The 20,641-nt window shown below is 35.0% G+C and overlaps 1 protein-coding gene and 1 pseudogene across 1 annotated transcript; both read right to left on the minus strand.

The window, feature by feature from the left end:
- Positions 1–966: 966 nt before the first annotated feature.
- Positions 967–9,122, minus strand: LOC120191184 (annotated as a pseudogene).
- Positions 9,123–14,171: 5,049 nt separating this feature from the next.
- On the minus strand, positions 14,172–17,948 carry LOC120191132 (receptor-like protein 56). The gene is made up of 6 exons (XM_039194123.1): positions 17,582–17,948; positions 17,362–17,433; positions 17,086–17,238; positions 16,864–17,010; positions 15,268–16,155; positions 14,172–14,935 (listed from the first exon to the last, which is right to left on the minus strand). The coding sequence occupies exons 1-6, from the start codon at positions 17,946–17,948 to the stop codon at positions 14,172–14,174; spliced, it is 2,391 nt and encodes a 796-aa protein (XP_039050054.1).
- Positions 17,949–20,641: the final 2,693 nt, after the last annotated feature.

Raw genomic sequence — 20,641 nt, forward strand, 5'->3', positions numbered from 1 at the left:
TTCACCTTACAAAGTTTTTCCTCCTTTTTCTTCTAGATTAATGAAACGAGATAAGCAAGCTGAAGAGAAGGAGATCCTAGACATATTCCGAAAAGTGGAAATAAACATTCTGCTTCTTGAGGTAATCCGGAATGTGCCGAAGTATGCTAGATACCTTAAGGACCTTTGCACCAATAGAAGGCAATTGATCAGAAACGAGAAGATAAATTTGGGTGAGAACATTTCGGTAATTTTATAATGACGGCTACCACCGAAGTATAATGACCAAGATATGTTCGCAATACCTTGTAAGAATGGTAAAGATGGAATTAAGTGCCATTTGTGATTTGGGTGCCTCGATCAATGTGATGCCTCTCTCTGTTTATAATATTATTTCCACCAATCCTTTGAAAGAAACAAGAGTCACAATTCAACTTGCCGACAGATCGATTATCTATCCTATATATATATGAGCACCCTATATAACATGAATATATAAAAAAAATGAAAAGACTCTCAAATGAAAATAGATGTCTACATTAGGTACCTATTATGATAAAAAAAAATCTTGAAACACCTAAAGTCAACAAAAAGGTATAGTTTGAATACTTATTTATTGATTATGTCTTTTTTAAGTCCAATAAACATATTTTAACTTTTCATAATCGAAAGTATCAACAAAAACGCAACGCATTATAATCATGAGACTATTTGTATATTTTACTTTTTTATCTTTTAATTTAATAAGTTAATATCAAATTTTTTAAATTTATATCACAAAAAAATATTTAAACTATATTATTAAGTACTCTATTATATCAATTTGTTTTGAACTTTTGGATAGCCATGAACATTCCAGTTTGATTAGCTTCTTGTTCCCATGATCGTGTCCTCGAGACGAGACGCACATGTATTAGTTAATTTATATGTGTGAATGCAAATTTTATTACTTTAGGCCCATAATAACAACCAAAAAAATCCCCAGCAATGAGGTAGAAACACTTATCACAACCATTAGAAAATAGTTAGAATTTGGTTTATTCATGTGTCCTACATGTTGTAGCAGAAAGTTCACTTTGAAGTCCTCCGGCATGCCTGTTTCAGTGGAACATGTGGATCAGAGAATGAATCGGTCGAGATCTAATCGAACAGCAACTTGTTAGCCGCCTCGGTATAATGAATTCTGTCCCAAATTACACGAACCGATGGATGATCACACGATCCCACGAATATGTCCGAGCCATTCATCATAATCGTTCCTCCACATATGACCTCGGTACTATAGTTATACCGACCTCCATAGCCGCAACAAGCTACTAGTGGAAGCTCAAACACTGAAAAAAGTAATTCAGGGTCGTTAGTGCCCGATACACGTCGAACACGAGTGCTTCGAGCATGCGGTCTAGGATCGGCGTACCATGTTTTAGGGGTTCGGCAAACAGGGAATACTTCACGGCATAGATGTCGACATATGTGAAAGCAACAGAAGGCAATTCTGTTCTGAGCTGAACTATTGCTTCCTTCAGTTTGAGATTGAAATACTGAGCCACTTCATTGTGAGGTTTCAAGCAGCCAACAGGGTCCTTTTCAGCTGAAGAAAATGCACTCAAAACATAAGGCAAGCAACCGATTGGTCCAGTGTTGTGAACCCAGAAATATCTGCCTCCTAAACTGTATATATTCTGCAAAAACACTCATTGTCGTTCAATCCTAGGTCCAAAACGTTGCAGTTTTTCAAATTGGCATAATGGCAAAATTATCTCCTAATATTTGTACAAATGATCACTTTAGTCCTTATTTTTTAGAGCATTTTAGTCTCAAACGTTTTAATTTTTAGTCAAAATACTCCATGTTGGAAGGAAATTATTAGTTTACTAACAGTCAACATATGCTACTAACATTATATGTGCTTGTTATGTTATGTCACTTATAGTGACGATGTGACATGTGTCACGCCACTCATATCGGTGACATAGTATGTATCATGTTAGCAGTTAAACACATGTGGAAATATCAGGTCAGCAACATATGTTGACCGTTAGTTAACTAGCAGTTTTCTTCCGATAGAAATATTTAGACCAAAAATTAAAACATTGAAGGATAAAATATTAAAAAAGAATAAAATCCAATGTAATTATTTATTCAACGTTGGGATATAATTTTATCATCATGCCTTTCAAATCTCTCAATAGGATTTCACCTTAACATTTGCTGAGAATTTATTGATCATATCAGGAACAAAAGCATTGACTTGTATTGTCAAGTTCGCAAAGAAGCCTTCTCCAATATCATTTTGGCCAATATCAAAGTGTATAAAGCTTTAGAAAAATACTCTCCCGTGGGCATTAACCTTGCAAGCAACCCTCCTATACAAGCAAAACGATCAAAAAACTCAGCAATAGAACACTTAACATGATTAGTAAATGTTATGAAAAATGCCAATATGCACAGAATAACTCACACAACCAGATTCTACACACTGATCAAGATCAAGAATCAAAGCAGTAATCAAGAACACCAAATATTTACGTGGTTCGGTCAGTGAGACCTACATCCACAGGAAGGAATCAAACTTCACTAAAGCAATCAAAACAAGGTTTACAAGATTTAGAAAACCAGAAGCAAGAACTCTCTCTAAATCTCTCTATACAATCTGATCACTCCTCTTGAACCCTCTCAACTCACTTTCATCTTATTTATAACCAAAGACCCTTCCAAGTTGATTGGTTCTCATCATCAACTGTCAAAGTCAAGACAGTTACAACTGAGTTAGTTTTGTTCCTAACAGACGGGACCACCTCTATACCATTGCCTTAGTCCAGTAAATTGAGAGTCATTACAACAATTCTCCACCTTGACTCTCAATTATAAAAAATCCAAAAAAATTCCTTCCTATTATCAGCCCCTAAGGGCTTTTACTTCTCAGTTGAGTTCACTAAGTCCAGACAGTGTCTAAACTTAGTTACTGGTAGTGCCTTTGTGAGCATGTCAGCTGGATTTTCTTCAGTGGGTATCTTCTTGACTGTTATCGAACCCTTGGTAACAACATCCCTCACAAAATGGAGTTTCACGTCTATATGCTTAGACCTTTCATGAAAGACCTGATTTCTGGTCAAGTGAATTGTGCTTTGGTTATCACAAAACACTGTTACAACCTTCTGTTGTATGCCAAGCTCTTCAACCATTTCCAGTAGCCACATAGCCTCCTTAATTGCTTTTGTCACAACAATATATTCAGCCTCTGTAGTTGAAAGAGCCACAACAGATTAGAGATTGGACTTCCAGCTGACTGCAGTACCAAAGATTGTGAAAATAAAACCTGTCAGTGACTTCCTGGTATCAATTCTCCCTGCATAATCGGAGTCCACGTAGCCAACCACTATTTCCCGTTCATTCTCTTGCCTTTTAAATAATAACCCTAACTCAATAGTACCCCTTAAATATATCAGGATCAACTTCAAAGCTTTCCATTGAGGTTTTCCAGAATTTACCATGAACCTGCTTATGATACTGACAGCATAAGCTAAGTCTGGCCTGCTACAAACCATTCCATACATAATGCTTCCAAACCCACTAGTATAAGGGACATTCTCCATGTATGTTTTCTCATATTTACTCTCAGGTGCTTGAGAGTTAGACAATCTAAAATGTTGGCCAATTGGTGTAGTAACCTGCTTAGCCTCATGCATATTGAACCTGACTAATACTTTCTGTATGTATGACTTCTGAGACAAGAACAAACTATTCTTCTTTCTATCTCTCGTGATCTCTATTCCTAAGATTTTTGTGGCAGGCCTCAAATCCTTCATATCGAATTCTGAGTTGAGCATACCTTTAATCTTCTGGACTTCCTCATTGCTCTTGCTAGCTACTAACATATCGTCTACATATAGGAGTAGTTAAGTGTTTATTTCTCCATCTTGCTTCTTTATGTATACACAACTATCGTAACTGTTTCTAGAAAAACCAATCCTCAACATAAATTCATCAAATCTTTTATACCATTTTCTTGGGCTTTGTTTAAGTCCATACAATGCTTTCCTTAACAAACAGACTTTGTTCCTGTTTTCAAAAGTGCAGTACCCATCTGGCTGATCCATATAGATGGTTTCTTCCAACTCTCCATGTAGGAAGGCAGTTTTAACGTCTAACTGTTCCAGTTCCAAGTAATATTGAGCTACTAGAGCTAAAATCAACTTGATTGAGCAATGTTTTACGACAGGTGAAAAAATCTCATTGAAATCGATTCCTTCAACCTGTGTAAATCCCTTGGCAACAAGTCTGGCTTTATACCTGGCCTTTTCAACACTTGGTATGATCTCATTCTTTTTATATATCCACTTACAGCCTACTACTCATTGATTCTTTGGCATATCCACAAGGTCCCAAGTTTTATTTTTCATCAGAAAGGTTATTTCCTCGTCTATTGCATCAGCCCACTTGTGCCTCTCCTTACTCTTCAGAGCTTCCTTGTAGTTATTTGGTTCAACCTCTTCCATCTCTTCTGCAACGCTTAAAGCATAGGAGATTAGGTCTGCATGGCTAAATCTCTCTGGTGGTCTGATGGTTCTTCTTTGTCTATCTCTCACCAAATTGTAGTCATCTAATCTGGTTTCTGGTTCAGTTTCTTATTGGTTTTCTACCTCTCCATGTTGATCATTCACTTCAGTCCCTTGATCTGTTAATGTTTGTTGTTGTTGCAGCTCCACCTCAATTGGAATATCATCCTTTGTAGCAATGTTCTTAGTAGCATAACTATGCAGATTTGCCATTTTTGACTCATCAAACACCACGTCTCTACTAATGATACATTTTTGTTGGCCGGCTCAATACACCACAATTTATAACCCTCAATTGGAATATCATCCTTTGTAGCAATGTTCTTAGTAGCATAACTATGCAGATTTGCCATTTTTGACTCATCAAACACCACGTCTCTACTAATGATACATTTTTGTTGGCCAGGCTCAATACACCACAATTTATAACCCTTAGTTCCGTGTGGATAGCCAATAAAAATACACCTCAAAGCTCTTGCCTCCAGTTTATCTTGTCTGATGTGAGCATATGCCAAACATCCAAAAACTTTGAGATTGTTGTAGTTGGTTGGTTTCCCATACCACATCTCCAAAGGAGTCTTTATTCCAATAGCAGTTGAAGGACACATGTTAATGAGGTAACAGGCTGTTGACACAGCTTCACCCCAAAAGCTTTTGGGTAGACCAACATTTAGCAGTATGCACCTCACTCTCTCTAGGAGAGTTCTATTCATCCTTTCAGCTAAACCATTCTGCTGAGGGGTATTTCGAACTGTCTTGTGTCTTGTAATACCATTTTTCCTGCACAACTCATTAAACTGCTCTGAAAAATATTCCAGGCCATTGTCAGTTCTCAAGTACTTCAATTTTGCTTCCATTTTGTTTTCAGTGAGAGTTAACCAATCCTTGAACCTTTCAAAGGCTTCATCTTTTGTTTTTAGAATGAAAACCCATACTCTTCTAGTGTAATCATCTATGACAGACAGAAAATACCTCCCACCTCCATGTGTTTATGTTCTAGCAGGACCCCATAGATCACTGTGTACATAATCTAATGGTTTCTTTGTTGTGTGAGTTCTAGTAGAGAATTTTACTCTATTTTCCTTCCCCAACACACATTGTTCACAAAAATCCAGTTTACTAATTTGGTCAACACCTAACAAGTTCTGTTTAAACAATTCTTATAGGCTCCTTTCACTTACATGTCCCAACCTCAAGTGCCATAGTCTAGTTTTATCATTTTCAGGTTGAATTACATTAGAGGAGTTACCAATCATAGTTCTCCCTATTAGAGAATATAGCCCATTTTTCCTAACTCCTTTCATGGTAATTATAGAGCCTTTAGTTACTCTAATATAACCATTTTCAGCATTAAAAAAATAGCCATTTGATTCCAACATTCCTAAAGAGATCAGATTCCTTTTTAGTTCTGGTATATACCTGACATGCTGTAGTATTCGTTCATCTCCATCAAACATCCTTATCCTGATTGTCCCACTACCAACCACCCTGCATGCTTTGTTATGTCCAAGCAGTACAATTCCACCATTGACCAGTTGGAGTGTCTCAACCAATCCTTATGAGGACACATATGGAAGGAGAAACCTGAGTCAAGAATCCACTCTTTACTTGATTCTGACTCAGTAATTACCAAAGCTTCAGCCGAATCATAGCCATCAGAGACTACACTTACTTCTCTTGAGTCTTTTGGCCTTTCTTGATATTTTTTTCTTTTGGTCGGGACAATTCTTCTTGAAGTGACCTTCCTTGTGGCAATGATAACACTTGAACAGTCCCTTTGATGACTGATTTCCACTTTTCTTTGTTTGTTTCGATCTTGATCTGTTCTGATTATTCCTTGAGTCTCTTCTGTCTGATCTTCCTCCAACAGTAAGTCCATCCCCACTGTTCTCCTCATTCATATCATGTTTCTTTTGAAGTTCTTTAGCTCTAATAAGGGATTGAACTTCTTCCATAGAAATTGTCTGCACCCTTCCATAAAGCATTGCATCTTTGAAATGCTCATAACTCTTGGGGATAGAGTTTAGTAATAGCAAAGCCTTATCCTCATCCTCCATCTTGACATCAATGTTTTCGAGATCATCTATGAATTTATTGAACTCATCAATCTGCTCTGAGATTGATTTTTCTTCATGCACCTTGAAGAAGTATAGGCGTTGCTTCAAGAAGAGTCTGTTGGCCAGAGATTTCGTCATATAGAGCAATTCAAGTTTAGCCCAGAGTGCCTGAGCCGTTGTCTCTCAAGACACTTCCCTCAAAGCTTTATCACCTAGGCTCAGTATTATCACGCTGTGAGCTTTTTCCAGGATACTGTTCCTTTCTTTCTTGGGCATCTCAGTAGGCAAAGCTGTTGGTCCTTGCAGTGCTTCCACAATTCCCTGTTGTACAAGTAAGGCTCTCATCTTTACTCTCCAAAGGCCAAAGTCATTCTTTCCAGTGAATTTTTCAATGTCGAACTTGGTAGATCCCATCATCGTGGTCTGAGTTCCCACAGACGGCGCCAATTGTTATGAAAAATGCCAATATGCACAGAATAACTCACACAACCAGATTCTACACGCTGATCAAGATGAAGAATCAAAGCAGTAATCAAGAACACCAAATATTTACGTGGTTCGGTCAGTGAGACCTACATCCACATGAAGGAATCAAACTTCACTAAAGCAATCAAAACAAGGTTTACAAGATTTAGAAAACCATAAGCAAGAACTCTCTCTAAATCTCTCTGTACAATCTGATCACTCCTCTTGAACCCTCTCAACTCACTTTCATCTTATTTATAACCAAAGACCCTTCCAAGTTGATTGGTTCTCATCATCAACTGTCAAAGTCAAGACAGTTACAACTGAGTTAGTTTTGTTCCTAACAGACGCAACCACCTCTATACCATTGCCTTAGTCCAGTAAATTGAGAGTCATTACAACAGTAGATGCGATCGAGTGATCATAATATGATAAATCGATGATTTTACTAATGAAAATAACACCAATTTCACCATATAGATGTAAACTGGCCTTGTTTCCTAATGAATTGTGATCTGGATTTGAATTGCTGGAACTGTGAGAACCGAAGATAAAGATAGGATGGACTAAATCCACCATTAGGGATAATGCGATTGGGTAAACTGATTGTAGATGCTGCGGTGGCAAAGTTTATGCCATGGGAGAAATTGGTCCCCATTGAATCAAGGTACGCATTAATAAATGGAAGACCTAATGCCTCACCTGCCACACAAAAACAAAATAAAAAAAGTAAACAACACATCTTTTAAACCATGAAAATATCTTACTACTATCATCAGTTTCGATTATCTTGATACAAGGGTTAGATACGAATATGTATTCGTGTCTAAATATACATCTAATACCTCGATAATGAATACATCTAATGCATTGATAATGAAAAGTGCATGAAAAAATTTTACTCGATTTTAAAAGTTTAAATTTGAACTTGACCCAACTTGTAAGTTCGCAAGGTTAAAATTGCCAAGTTCGATTAGTCTCGAAAGTTCAGAAATTTAAAAGTTTTAAGCTCGACTTGAAATAAAAAAATTGAAGCTCTACTCAAGCTAAAAAAAAAACTTTTTCAAACTTAGCTCAATTGAAGCTCAAACTCGAGTTTAAAATTATACTTTAAATAGATGAAAGTTTTATATTGTATTTAAAAAAACAACATATATAGATGTTAATATTATTAATAATTTAATCTAAAAATTATAAATTTAATATATTATTTTTCGAGTTGCTCACGAGTTTTTTGAGTTGGATATCAAGTAGTTTGTTTCGACTTGTTGAGAACTCGAATCGAGTTCATTCAATTCAAATAGTGACTCAACTTTAACGAAATGAAACTCGAATAACTTACAATTATCTTGTGACCAGACTCGTCCCAAAAGATGGGAAGGTTTTGTGCTAATTTTTAAAATGATGTCCTTAAAATATTTATAATAAAATGAACTATAAAATATTAAAATTTATTATATTATGATTCTTTTTTACAAAATAAAAAACCGAAAGATATAAAAATGAATTTTCTTGACGCATGTGTACAAACAAAAATTAAATTTTTAAGGTTAACAGATTTTTTTCAATGTATGAAGCCTCAAGACACTCTAACATATCACAAATGGAACGGCCTGACTTGTCTCAGTTTTAGCCATACATGAAAATTTTGTTTCATTCCTATGGTAAACGAAGTTAAAACATGCCTATGAAATCGAGGACGAGTCGGCCATCGGAGAAACGGCGGGCAGGCATGTGAAAGCAGGTGTTTCCATAAGGAGGAGTGGGTGGATCAAATCCGGCTGCGTATCTGCCGGTGTTGGAATTCGAGTCACCCAAGTCAATGATAGCAGGGAAATCACAGCTTCTCGGCTCATCGGCGGCAGGGCTCAAAATGAAAGCATCGGACAGGACCAGGACGAGCATGAAGAAGAAGATGGATATGGCGGCTCGTTGGGACATGGTGGGAAACTGGGAGCAGCAATTAAGACGGGGAAAACAGAGAGATTGTGTTTGGTTTTATCAAGTGATTAACAGTGCGAGTGTAGAATTTTGTGGGTTTAGTAGATAGAGATAGCTTGGGTTTTGACAAATGTGATAATTTTTTTTACTGTTTAATGGAACACTCATAAATGTGCATGTGATGATGGTTTGTCGAAAAATAGATTAATTCGATATTGGTTAGGTTTAATAAATGTTGTAATTTAGAAAATTCTTTATGCAAGACTTCTTTCATTATTCATTCTGGAAGTTTAAAAAATATTAAAAAAAATCATTAATCAAACCACTCAATTATTAAAATATCATTAATCGAACCACTGTTAAAGAATTAACAACGAGATAGAAAGTGGATTTTTATATTAATTAGACAATTAATATAAAATAAAATTAAAAAATAACTACACGGATGATCATTTATGTTTGTCGCTTAGGAGTTTCTTGAGTAATTCGGTTGTTTCCGCAAATTCGATTACATATCGTACTTCCATTCAGTTCAACTTGGTTATATAATATAGTCATTTTGGTATTCGAGGTTGATTTGTTCATTTCAGAGCTGATAATATTAGTTATTCTAGGGCTTGGACATGCTTCGAATCATATTACACTTTAGGGGCATTCCAAATAAATCAGGAGTTTAATCAGTGATTCCAAGATTCAAATTGATCATGATATAAGTTCTCAGATCGTTTCCATTATCATAGTCATAAATAATCTTTTTTACACTTTAAAGGTATTATCGTCATTTCATTCAATTCTGTTAGTGGCATTACTTCTGATAACTTAGGCTTGAAAGTATTCTAGTTCCTATAGAATTCAGAGTACTTTGTTCATTTGATCACTGGAGGTTATTTTCACCACTAGGGGATGTCTTGGTCCTTTTACAGTACAATGGTATTTTCATAATTTTTCCTCATAGTGTTATTTTTAGTAATTTCTTATCCAAATATTTCCAACATTTAACCTTTAACGATATTAATCAGAATTTGCGCGTCCCGAGATTAATTGATTTACTAATTAAATTACTGAACTTGGATTTGATTTCGATCGGTCTAACAATTTCTTTTACGAGCAGTCTGAGTCTTATATAGTGTTCCCATCTTTATTGCAAATTTAATTTGAGTCCAATGATAATTAACTACATCTCAGTGACCAATTATTTCCATCCACGCATTTAACATTTATCAGTGAGTCCCGAAAAGCATACAAAATGTAGTAAAGTATTACCTCAATTTTCGTGCTCCACCGATAATTCAATGTCCAATAATTCATCGGATACATAGCAAACGAATTTACGTCAGAAACTGAATTTAAATGAGAAACCAACTTGAATCCGAAGATAAAACATTGAAAAACGGCTTACCTGGTGCGAATTTGGCAAAACGAAGTTCAGATTTGGACTCAGGACATCAAAAACATGAAATAGGGCTTTTTTAAAATTTTATCTTTTTCAGTCAAAGTCAACGATCTGACCGGTCAATGGTTCAGGTCATGTCAAACCGGTTCAGGTGGGGTCAGGCGGGTCGTGTTGACCGGTTCGGGTTGGGTGAGCCGATTCAGACCGGTTGAGACCGGCTGGACCAGTTCTAGAAGAAACCAGACCGGGAACGAGCCCCACACACTACCGACACGTGGCAGCGTGTGCATCGGCGACGGACGTCGGGGTGGTCGGTAGATTACTCCCTATTCAAGCACTCACCAAATAGAACCACAATCAAGCATCGATTAGCTTCGATGATAACTGGACCTTTGTTTTCGGTCAAGGACGAATCAAACAGGGGTAGTAGGGGGCCGGACGGTGAGGGATTAGGAACCTGGTGAAGCTTTGATTGGGGGGGGGGGGTTTAGGGATTTGGTTTTTAAAAATTGGGGATTTTTTTGTATCATTGAGGGGGAAAGAGGGTTTATTTTTCTCTATCCAACAAAAATAGGCAAATTCAGGACTGGGTCCCTGAATTTCTTGCACTTTCTAAAACTGACTATAAGTTTCGAAAATTTATAATTTGACCTTTAAATTTGGGTGTTACAATTCTCCCCTCCTTAAAAGAATTTCATCCTCGAAATTCACTCAAGTCAGAGTAATGCAGAAATGAAGCTTTCATCAGTTCTTCTATATCTTCAAGTAGCTTTTACAGAAGTATGTGTCCTCTACTAATCCTTAAACAGCTGAGTATACATTCTCGTTAGAACTCTCACTCATTCCAATAAAAGAATTAGAACAGAATTATCCTTGTGGAATCAATTCAACCTTGGTTACGAGGTTAGGTTCATAGAGCAATAACATCTCCCAATTTTATTTCTGGAGTCGGGTCAGAATTTCTCGGATAAGCAACTATCACATTACTCGTGAGGTACTTTACTGAATTTAGACAAATGTTACTGGTATTCCTTTATACATAGGTCGAGCCCTAACAGATAGAAAACTTAGGTTAGCATATTACATGGAAGAACTCGACTTTGGAGTTCCGACTTATAGAAGTATCGTTGTAGTCTAGGGGTATATACTGACCAGAAATTTTATGACAGTCGACCAGCCAGTCTACCCAGAAAACTTGACTCAACCTAAGCTCTGATACCACTAAATGTAACACCCACATACTGATGCGGGTGACCTAATCTGATTTGAGGTGTCACATTAGGGCCACCGGAGCGACCCACAGTAAAAATTTTAAAAAGAAAATTAAAATATATTAAAACGTGTAAAATCATAAAACAATTTATAAATACAAAAGTAAAATTTACCAATATTCAGAAATAAAACAGATTCCAGACTCGAATATAAAAACAAAATACAAGCTACATGCCCCCTAATCACATGCATCGTACTCCGCAAGTAACGCCTGTGGAACTCCCTTATAGATGTCAATAGTTACACTTGTTCAATCCTTTTAACCTGAAAAGGTGAGTAACAGAGTGAGCTTTGGAAAAGCTCAGTAATACAGAATTACCAGATGATGCTGAAGAACATACAGATAACATATAAGCATATATTTTCACATTGATTCAGACATCTACAGACTTTTATGTTGAGCTAAGGTCCCACTAATATCTCAAATAGTAAAAGACAGTAATCTTTTAGTTTGGAGAAATTGTTTCAGATGATTGGGTTCATGAGATCAGAATAGGGTTTCTAGTGTGTTCCCACAAAACCAGTGAAAAAGTACAGATCTTTTTAAAAAAGTAGCAGTTTAAAACGTATTTTTCAAAAACCATAGTAAAACCCTCCAACCGAACGCTATATACAGTTCCCTAACTGCAAAACCAAAGGGAGCACCTTGGGGCTTGAGAGCCTACCCAAGAAATATTCTCGGGGTCGCATGGCCTACCCAAGAAAGATCCCGGGGCCGCAGAGCCTACCCAAGGTTCGCCTTAGGTCCATAAGGAATTACCAGTCAGTGCTGAACCTATACAAGGAATTACCAGCAACAACTGAACCTGCCAGACTCTTCAGTCATAGAAGAGTCCCAGAGTACCACATATAAAAATAATTTTAGTCAGTAAACAAAGATATCATAAGTTAGAGCAGAGATCAGAACAAAAATCAGAGAAAACATCCATATGATCAGGGAACACACTAGAGGTTCCAGATATTATTTGGAGGTACTTGATAATCTTATCGGGCAGGGAAAACATGGATCTTCAATATACCGATAAAATATCAAAAATTAGAATCACTATTGAAAGAGTTCATTAGCTGACAAAATCATCAGTCATTCAGAATGTGATTTATCAGGATCATATAGTATTCGGACATTTTTCGAAGGCACTTGATAGTCAGAAAGGTATTCAGAATCCTTTTCATCTGAGTTACTTGTGTTTTCAGATATGACAGGAGTGGTTCCATTATTCAGGAAATCATAGGCATTTTGGGCATTAGGTTCTTGGAGAATTCTTAGTGATTTGAGTTGAGAAGAGAGAAATAAAGATTCTGGGCATTTGCGATTTGTGGCAATCTATCAGAAAATATCGAGTTAACTCGAACTGTACAAGTCCCATCAATGATACATGTCAACCGGTCAAATCGTTGTACTTTTAGAGTATTCGCTTTTTAATACATATAATTCTTGTTGAATTGATCATCTTCATAATCATCGCGGAATGGATCTTAAGGAGATGAACATATATTCCAAATGTCTTTATTCCAATTCGGCATTACAACGTTATTAAGAAATGTCGACGTGTTTGATTCGTGGTTCCAAACCCTTATGTACGGTACAACATATAAGATTATCAACGTTTCCAGACTTATCCAAGTTATTCACTTAATTCAAGGTCATCAGGGTACTTAATTCAATTAGTATTCAAGTTTATCTCGGTCGCTTAGGAGTTTCCTGAGTTATTCAGTTGTTTCCGCAAATTCAATTACATACCGTACTTCCATTCAGTTCAACTTGGTCATATAATATAGTCATTTTGGTATTCGAGGTTGATTTGTTCATTTCAGAGCTCATAATATTAGTTATTCCAGGGCTTGGATATGCTTCGAATCATATTACACTTTAGGGGCAATCCAAATAAATCAAGAGTTTAATCAGTGATTTCAAGATTCCAATGGACCATGATATAAGTTCTCAGGTCATTTCCATTATCATAGTCATCCATAATCCTTTTTACACTTTAAGGGTATTATCGTCATTTCATTCAATTATGTTAGTGGCATTACTTCTGATAACTTAGGCTTGAAATTATTCTAGTTCCTATAGAATTCAGAGTACTTTGTTCATTTGATCACTAGAGGTTTTTTTCACCACTAGGGGATGCCTTGGTCCTTTTACAGTACAAGGGCATTTTCATAATTTTACCTCATAGTGTTATTTTTGGTAATTTCTTATCCAAATATTTTCAACATTTAACCTTTAACGAGATTAATCAGAATTTACGCGTCCCGAGATTGATTTATTAATTAAATTACTGACTTAGATTTGATTTCGATCGGTCTTCCAATTTCTTTTACGAGCCGTCTGAGTCTTATATTAATAAAACTATATTAAGAGCTTTATTCAAACTGCAAATTAAACAAAAGACTTACAACAATTCATCTCAAGCACATTTGAAACAATCAGATCAAAAGATCAAATTTTCTTTCTTTTCCTTGGATCAGAACGAAACAACTTCAATGATATCTTCATGGCAGCTAAGCACAAATTTTGGAGATGTGATACACAATAAAATTTCCCATGGTTGAATAGCGACAGGTAGTGATGCACTTCCCAACGAAAGAAAACCAAGTTCTTCGCCAATGTGGATTTATGTAAAGCACGACAAAAACTGTCAACAACATCACTACATAGGAAACCACAAAGCTCACACAAAAAACATACTTGTCTACCCAATTATCTTCTCCTTCATCATTATCTGACGGAGTTGACTCTGTTGATGGTGCATCGGCTTTCGAGCAACTTTTATTAAGTAAAGGTACACAGAGAAAAGGGTTCCCCTCATAACTGTTTTCAATGAAGGTACCAAATTGAGCTTTCGATTCTGGAATACTGCCTGACAAGTTGTTGTATGCCACGCTGAAATCCTCCAAAGTGTTCAACTCTACCAACTGGTTTGGGATTTCACCACACAACTTGCTGTAGGAAAGGTCCAAACTCTCAATCTGCTTAAGTTTTGAAAACGACGAGGGTATAACTCCGACCAAGTTGTTGTGTGACAAGTTTAAAGAATAGATTTCACTCAAGTTTCCTAATTCGCGTGGGATCTGACCAGTTAACTTGTTGCAAGATAAATCAATCCCGGTCATGTACTTAACGATGTTACCCCCATACGAGTAGAACCAACTCTTTGTTCTGAAATCTATCCGTTCTTCAATGTAGCTGTTGGCAAAGGCATGATTTATTGTCGTTTCACCCTCTGTTGGATTTTCTATCAATTGATAATGTTGTATTGGATTTTCTATCAATTGATAATGTTGTATGATCTTATTCTCATGCGTTTGTAAGTTAAATTTCCCAAACAAGAAGGTATAGAGCCAGAAAACATATTTTGAGAAAGATCAATAATGCTCAAGGAATCCAAATTGCATAATTGAACTGGAATTTCACCTTGTAAATGATTAGCTCTTAACAGGACACTCAAAGAAGAAAGAGTGTCAATCCATTTCAGAATCCTACCGGTTCAATTGTTTTCTCCAAGATCTAATGTCACAAGTTAAGAGCTATTATAAAAAGCAAGTGACAATGTAACGCTCAGTCTATTCCCATGAAGGTGGACATGCTCTATCTATGGAGGATTGACGCAGGATGGTATAGAGCCAGATAAATTGTTTCGAGAAAGATCCAAAAATTCCAATTCATTCAATCCGCAAAACTCTATTTGAATAGAACCCTCAAAACTGTTGTTAGACAAAGCCAATCTCCGCAAATCTGACAGGTTCCCCATCCATCTTGGGAGCTTTCCATACAACTTGTTATTACTGAGATCAATTTCCTCCAGTGAAGTTAGAAACTGAAAAGTAGAGACATCAACATTGACCATCTCTCCAGAAAAATTATTTCCATCCAAATATAAATTTGACAACCAATTTGCTTTGAGAATCGCAGGAACTACATTTCCGCTGAGGTTGTTATTTGATAGTCTCAAGCCGTCCATCAAGCTTTTCATGATCAACTCTTCCGGTACTCTTCCAGACAATTGATTGTCTGACAGATCTAAAAAAAATAAATCCTTCATGCCACTTAAACAAGGAGGGATGTTACCTTCAAAGGCATTCTTAGATAAGAATAAGTCTCCCAAATGTGGATAAATTGAACATATGTTGGATGAAATCTGACCTTGTAACTTGTTATCAGATATGTCAAATAAAGCTAAATTAGAATTAGGAACTGATGGTAATCTGAGATGACCTTTAAAAGAATTACCATTCAAGATGAACTCCCCTAACTTCGTATTGTTTTCTAACAACCAAACTGGAAATGTTCCACTGAAATTGTTTCCAGAAAGATCCACAAATCTCAAGTCATATTGGTAGTGAAGGAAGGTGGGAAGTTCAAGACTGAGTTCTTGAGATGTTATGCACTTTGACAAATTGATCTCTCTTAGCTGGAACTTTGGGATGGGCGTATAGGAGGAAGGTCCCATTACCATATTGTTTTCAGCAATGTAGAGGAACAATTCTAATTAAAATTAATTGGTTTGAAAAAAAATATTAAATAAAAGAAAGTTGATGAAAAATATTGAAGAGATACATTCTAGAAATAATATGGGTAAATTATACATTTAGTGCATAAACTATCAATTTTAGTACCTAAACTTTAAAATTTTTAAAAACCATACCTAAGTTTTAGTTTTGTTTCGTTTTAGTACCCCAGTTGTTAAAAAACTTAAACGATTATTTGCACGTGGCACCGTTTTTAAGGGTAAATTGCATCATTCATCACCCTCAACTATCTTCTCACTCTCATTTTGGACTCTAAAGTTTAATTTTTCTTAATTTAATTACTTAAGTTTCAAACTACTCCTGATTTAATCACTCAAACTATTTAATAAAAAAATGTCATGTCACAAAAAGTACTAATAAAATATATTAGTTTGATTAAAATGGGAGTAATTTGAAAGTTGAGTAGTTAAATTAAATTTTTTTGAAATTTAGTACGAAAATAGAAGTGAGAAGATAGTTGAGTGATGAATGATATAATTTACCCATAAAAATGCAGTGCCCTTAAGTTTTCAACGATAATGTACTAAAATATAACAAAAACTAAACGTTAAATATAGTTTTAAGAAAACTGATAGTTTATCTACTAAACATGCAATTTACCCAAATTATATTTGAAAAATTATGAGGTCTAGATTTGAGCCATAAATTTAAGCCATAAATTTACCTTGGTTAGGTAAGGAACCAATAAGTCCACAACCAGATAAAGACAGAGTTTTAAGAGAAGTGATTACTCCAATGCTCTGTAAAATATTAGTGTTGAGAGTAGACCCATGGAGAAGTATTTCCTCCACGTTCGTCGACGGATTTAATCCTAATAAATGGCAGTAGGTATTAGAAGTTAATCAAACATAATAAAGCAGTGTTGGAATTGAAAACAATGACTTACCTTGAGTACTCATAGCCTTGTTCAGATGATTGCCAAGTAGAGACAAAGTCTTAACTGTTGAAAAAGCCTCGGCCAAGTTCAGCAGCGAAATACTTCCATCGGTGAAAGCAGCATGGAGATAAACAACTTTTAGCTTTTTCAATCCCTTAATTCCTGTGAGAAAAAGGAGTAGATAAATATTTTAATAATGAAAAGAATATTAAAGCTTTACAATTACTCTTCTTTCATTTTACAAATACCTCAGATTTGAAAACACTTTTAGGGATCCAAATGCACTATCATTCAACTGGTTCCCACTTAAGTCAAGAATCTCCAAATTATTCAACGCAGTTGAGAGTTTTTTAAAACCTGCAAAAATATTTTTTAAATACATAAAAGGAGTTTGTGGCTTTTCTTCAATAGAATAAACGTAACAATTATGGGTAATTACAAAACAACAGCTAGTTTTTGATGAAAACCTGTGTATAATAATAAAAGATGAAAGTAAGGGCAAGACCTTCATTTTGAATGCAACCAGCAATGGCATTACTTCGTAAATAAAGACTCTTCAATTCCACAAAGGGAAGAAACATAGAGGCATTCAGATACCACCCCTTGTTACCATGCATTGTGTCACTAAGGTCGAGTCCTATGAGTCGCCCGGTGGTGGTGTAGTAGTCAATCCCTTTCCATTGACAGCAATTAGGGATCTTCACCTCATCCCAGTTATACAGATAATCGAAACCATTGAAGAAAGGTTTGAGTTGCAGGAGAGCAATTTTTTCATGCTCCAAACAAGCATAAGTAGTAGTACCTTCCAACACCAACAACACACTCATCACAGCTATCCTAATAAACCATTTCAACTCCATCATCATCCTCATCTCTCTCAGCTACTTTGAACTTGTATCATGATTTGAATAAGCCCTTGATCACCTTGTTATAGAAAAAAAAACCCTATATTTAATTTCTAAAATTGGAATAATATATTCCAATATGAAACCAAGACAAAGGAAAAAGCAAGACTTGGAAATTGATACATCAGCCTTCCCATGCACGGACAAACTATTGACTTATGAGTCAATGTGGTTTCTATCATCTACGCCAATACCAAACTTAGTCTCCTTTCCATTTTCCTTCCTGAAATTACATTAATCCCCACAAAAAGGAAAAATAAATATAAATAATTGTATTCAGCGCGTCTATTGACTTATGAGTCAATGTGGTTTCTATCATCTACGCCAATACCAAACTTAGTCTCCTTTCCATTGCTTCCTTCCTGGAAATTACATTAATCCCCACAAAAAAGGAAAATAAATAAATTATAAATAATTGTATTCAGCGTTCGTCATCGTGATGGGGCTCATACAGATGATGCAAAGTAATCAAAATCTTAAACTTGAAACAGTCGGTGAGACCAACTATAAAGCCTTAAAATGAAGGACTTATCAAGTATTTCTATTTGCTCAAAGGGGCAGAGTTAGAAAAAAAATTGGATTGTCAAATTTAGAAATTATATGAAGAATTTTTTAAGTGAAAAAATTAAATTTTAAAATTTTTTTTGTTAAATGTTTTTAAATATGAGTCAATTTCTTTTTAAATGGTATCAAAATATTTCTAAAAGAGGTTTTATTTTTTCTCTCTCTCTCTCACACACACATATATATATATGGGTAAAAAAGAAAGTTTTGAAACTTTTGGACTTAATATATGTTGACTCTGTCAGTGTTTGCTCAAGAGCAGATACAAAGATTTTATGTTAGGAGACGAACTTATAAAATTATAGAGGAGCAAAAACATAATAACAATAAAAAATATAAAGAAAATATTTTTATTATATGATAATTTAACTTTTTCAGAGAAACGACTGTCAGTCATCTGTTCTATCCCTGCCCTGCACTTGCCACTACCTACTTACAATGCACCTACTTGCACCCTTCAATTTGGGGTTTGGAAATCTTGAACAAGACAACGACCTTTGAAATTTGACAGGCAGCTAGCATACTTGTTCTAATCTGTATTTAAAAAAGCGTGTTCATGTCCCTACCACGTGCACTCTTTTTCCTTCATTTAGGATTAGGGAGATTTTTAATGAGGTCATTGAGGTGGTGTACTTTGTCCATTCTTAATACAAAGTACCCTCTTTCAAAAAAAAAGTGTTCCTGGAAAATTATATGGGTGGAAATTTCTTAAGAAATGGCCATTGTATGAATGGACCCCATAAACAAAATAGTCAAATTATTCTATTACTACTTATGTTATTACATAAATTGTGGATATATTATCCTATTATAAATGCATGTTTAATGCATAAATTATAGGTTTAATTCTCGTTCTTAAAATTTAATCATTTTATGTTTCTATAATTCAATTGTATTACCTTTTTATTGATTCCAAAAAAAAATATATTATCTTTATATTATCTGAGTCAGGACTAAAATTTCAAAATTAAAAAAAGTATAGATTTAAAATGTGTATCATCTTGGATAATTTTATGTTTAAAGTAAGATAATTATTTGTCTTGTCCTTTACTTTCCAATTGAATAAAAATTATTTAAAATATAATTATGAAAAATGTGTTTCTACTATAGAGTTAACGTGTAGAAAGTATGGGCGATTATCAAGCGAGTCGATCGAGTTGGGCAATGCTTGACTCGTGCTCGTTAAAAAAATTTGTTGTTCGACTCGACTTGTTGCTCGTTAAAATTTTGCTTGACTCATGCTCATTAAGAAAACTTGTTGCTCAACTAGTTGCTCGTTAAACTCGTTGCTCATTAAGCTTTTTACTTGTTAAGCTTGATGCTCATTGCTCGCCTCGTTGTTAGCTAAGCTCACTGAATTTTTACCTTATTTTCTTAACTATAGGTAAAATCTACTAATAGTATAAAGAGCTAATATAGACATAATTAAAAAATTTAATTAAAAAATTATCAAAAGAGTGTATGAAGTAATTTTAAAGTCTAAACTCCAAAGTAACAATTAACAAATACATTAAAATAATAAATAAGGTTTGATTTTTTAGTGTATGAAATAATTTTGTATCTTTTAATAGTCGGAGGACTAGTCATATAGTTAGACGATCATTTTATAACTTTTAATAGTCGCGAGACTCAATAAACAATATCCTATAGTCGGGAGACCATTTGTACATTTTACTCAAAATTTTAATTTTGTTGACAAGAAAAACAAAATCTTTGATAGCTTTAAAGTAAAATAATTATCATTTTTATTCAATTAAATAAAAATTCTGTGAAATTTAATTATGAAATGATATTTTACTTTATAGTTATCGTATTGAAAGTGTTGGTTTTGTGGAAAATAAAAACAAAGTCTTCCTTTCTATTTAATTTTATACACAAGACTCATACTTAAATCGTTGTAATATTTTCTATTTTTTGTCTGACATTATGGGGACATTGAATTTGACATGAATGGTTGAAATTTGATCGTTAAAATATTGTATAAAGTCTTAGTTCGTGGAAAATTTAAGTCTTTTAAGTATTTTACACGCATTCAATTGGACTTTTGGGTAAAATATACAAAAGGTCCCTCGACTATATGACATTGTTTTATCGAG

Source organism: Hibiscus syriacus, unplaced genomic scaffold (assembly GCF_006381635.1).
Source record: "Hibiscus syriacus cultivar Baekdansim isolate YM2019G1 unplaced genomic scaffold, ASM638163v2 tig00116965_pilon, whole genome shotgun sequence".
NCBI lineage: Eukaryota > Viridiplantae > Streptophyta > Magnoliopsida > Malvales > Malvaceae > Hibiscus > Hibiscus syriacus.

What these genes read in the sequence shown, in the direction of transcription:
- LOC120191132 (XM_039194123.1), bottom strand. Translation starts at nt 17,948, where the DNA reads ATGAGGATGATGATGGAGTTGAAATGGTTTATTAGGATAGCTGTGATG. An exon ending in TGGTTGCATTCAAAATGAAG is followed by an intron (nt 17,434 to 17,581) that starts GTCTTGCCCTTA and finishes ATATTTTTGCAG; the next exon opens with GTTTTAAAAAACTCTCAACT. An exon ending in TGGTTCCTTACCTAACCAAG is followed by an intron (nt 16,156 to 16,863) that starts GTAAATTTATGG and finishes AATTTTAATTAG; the next exon opens with AATTGTTCCTCTACATTGCT.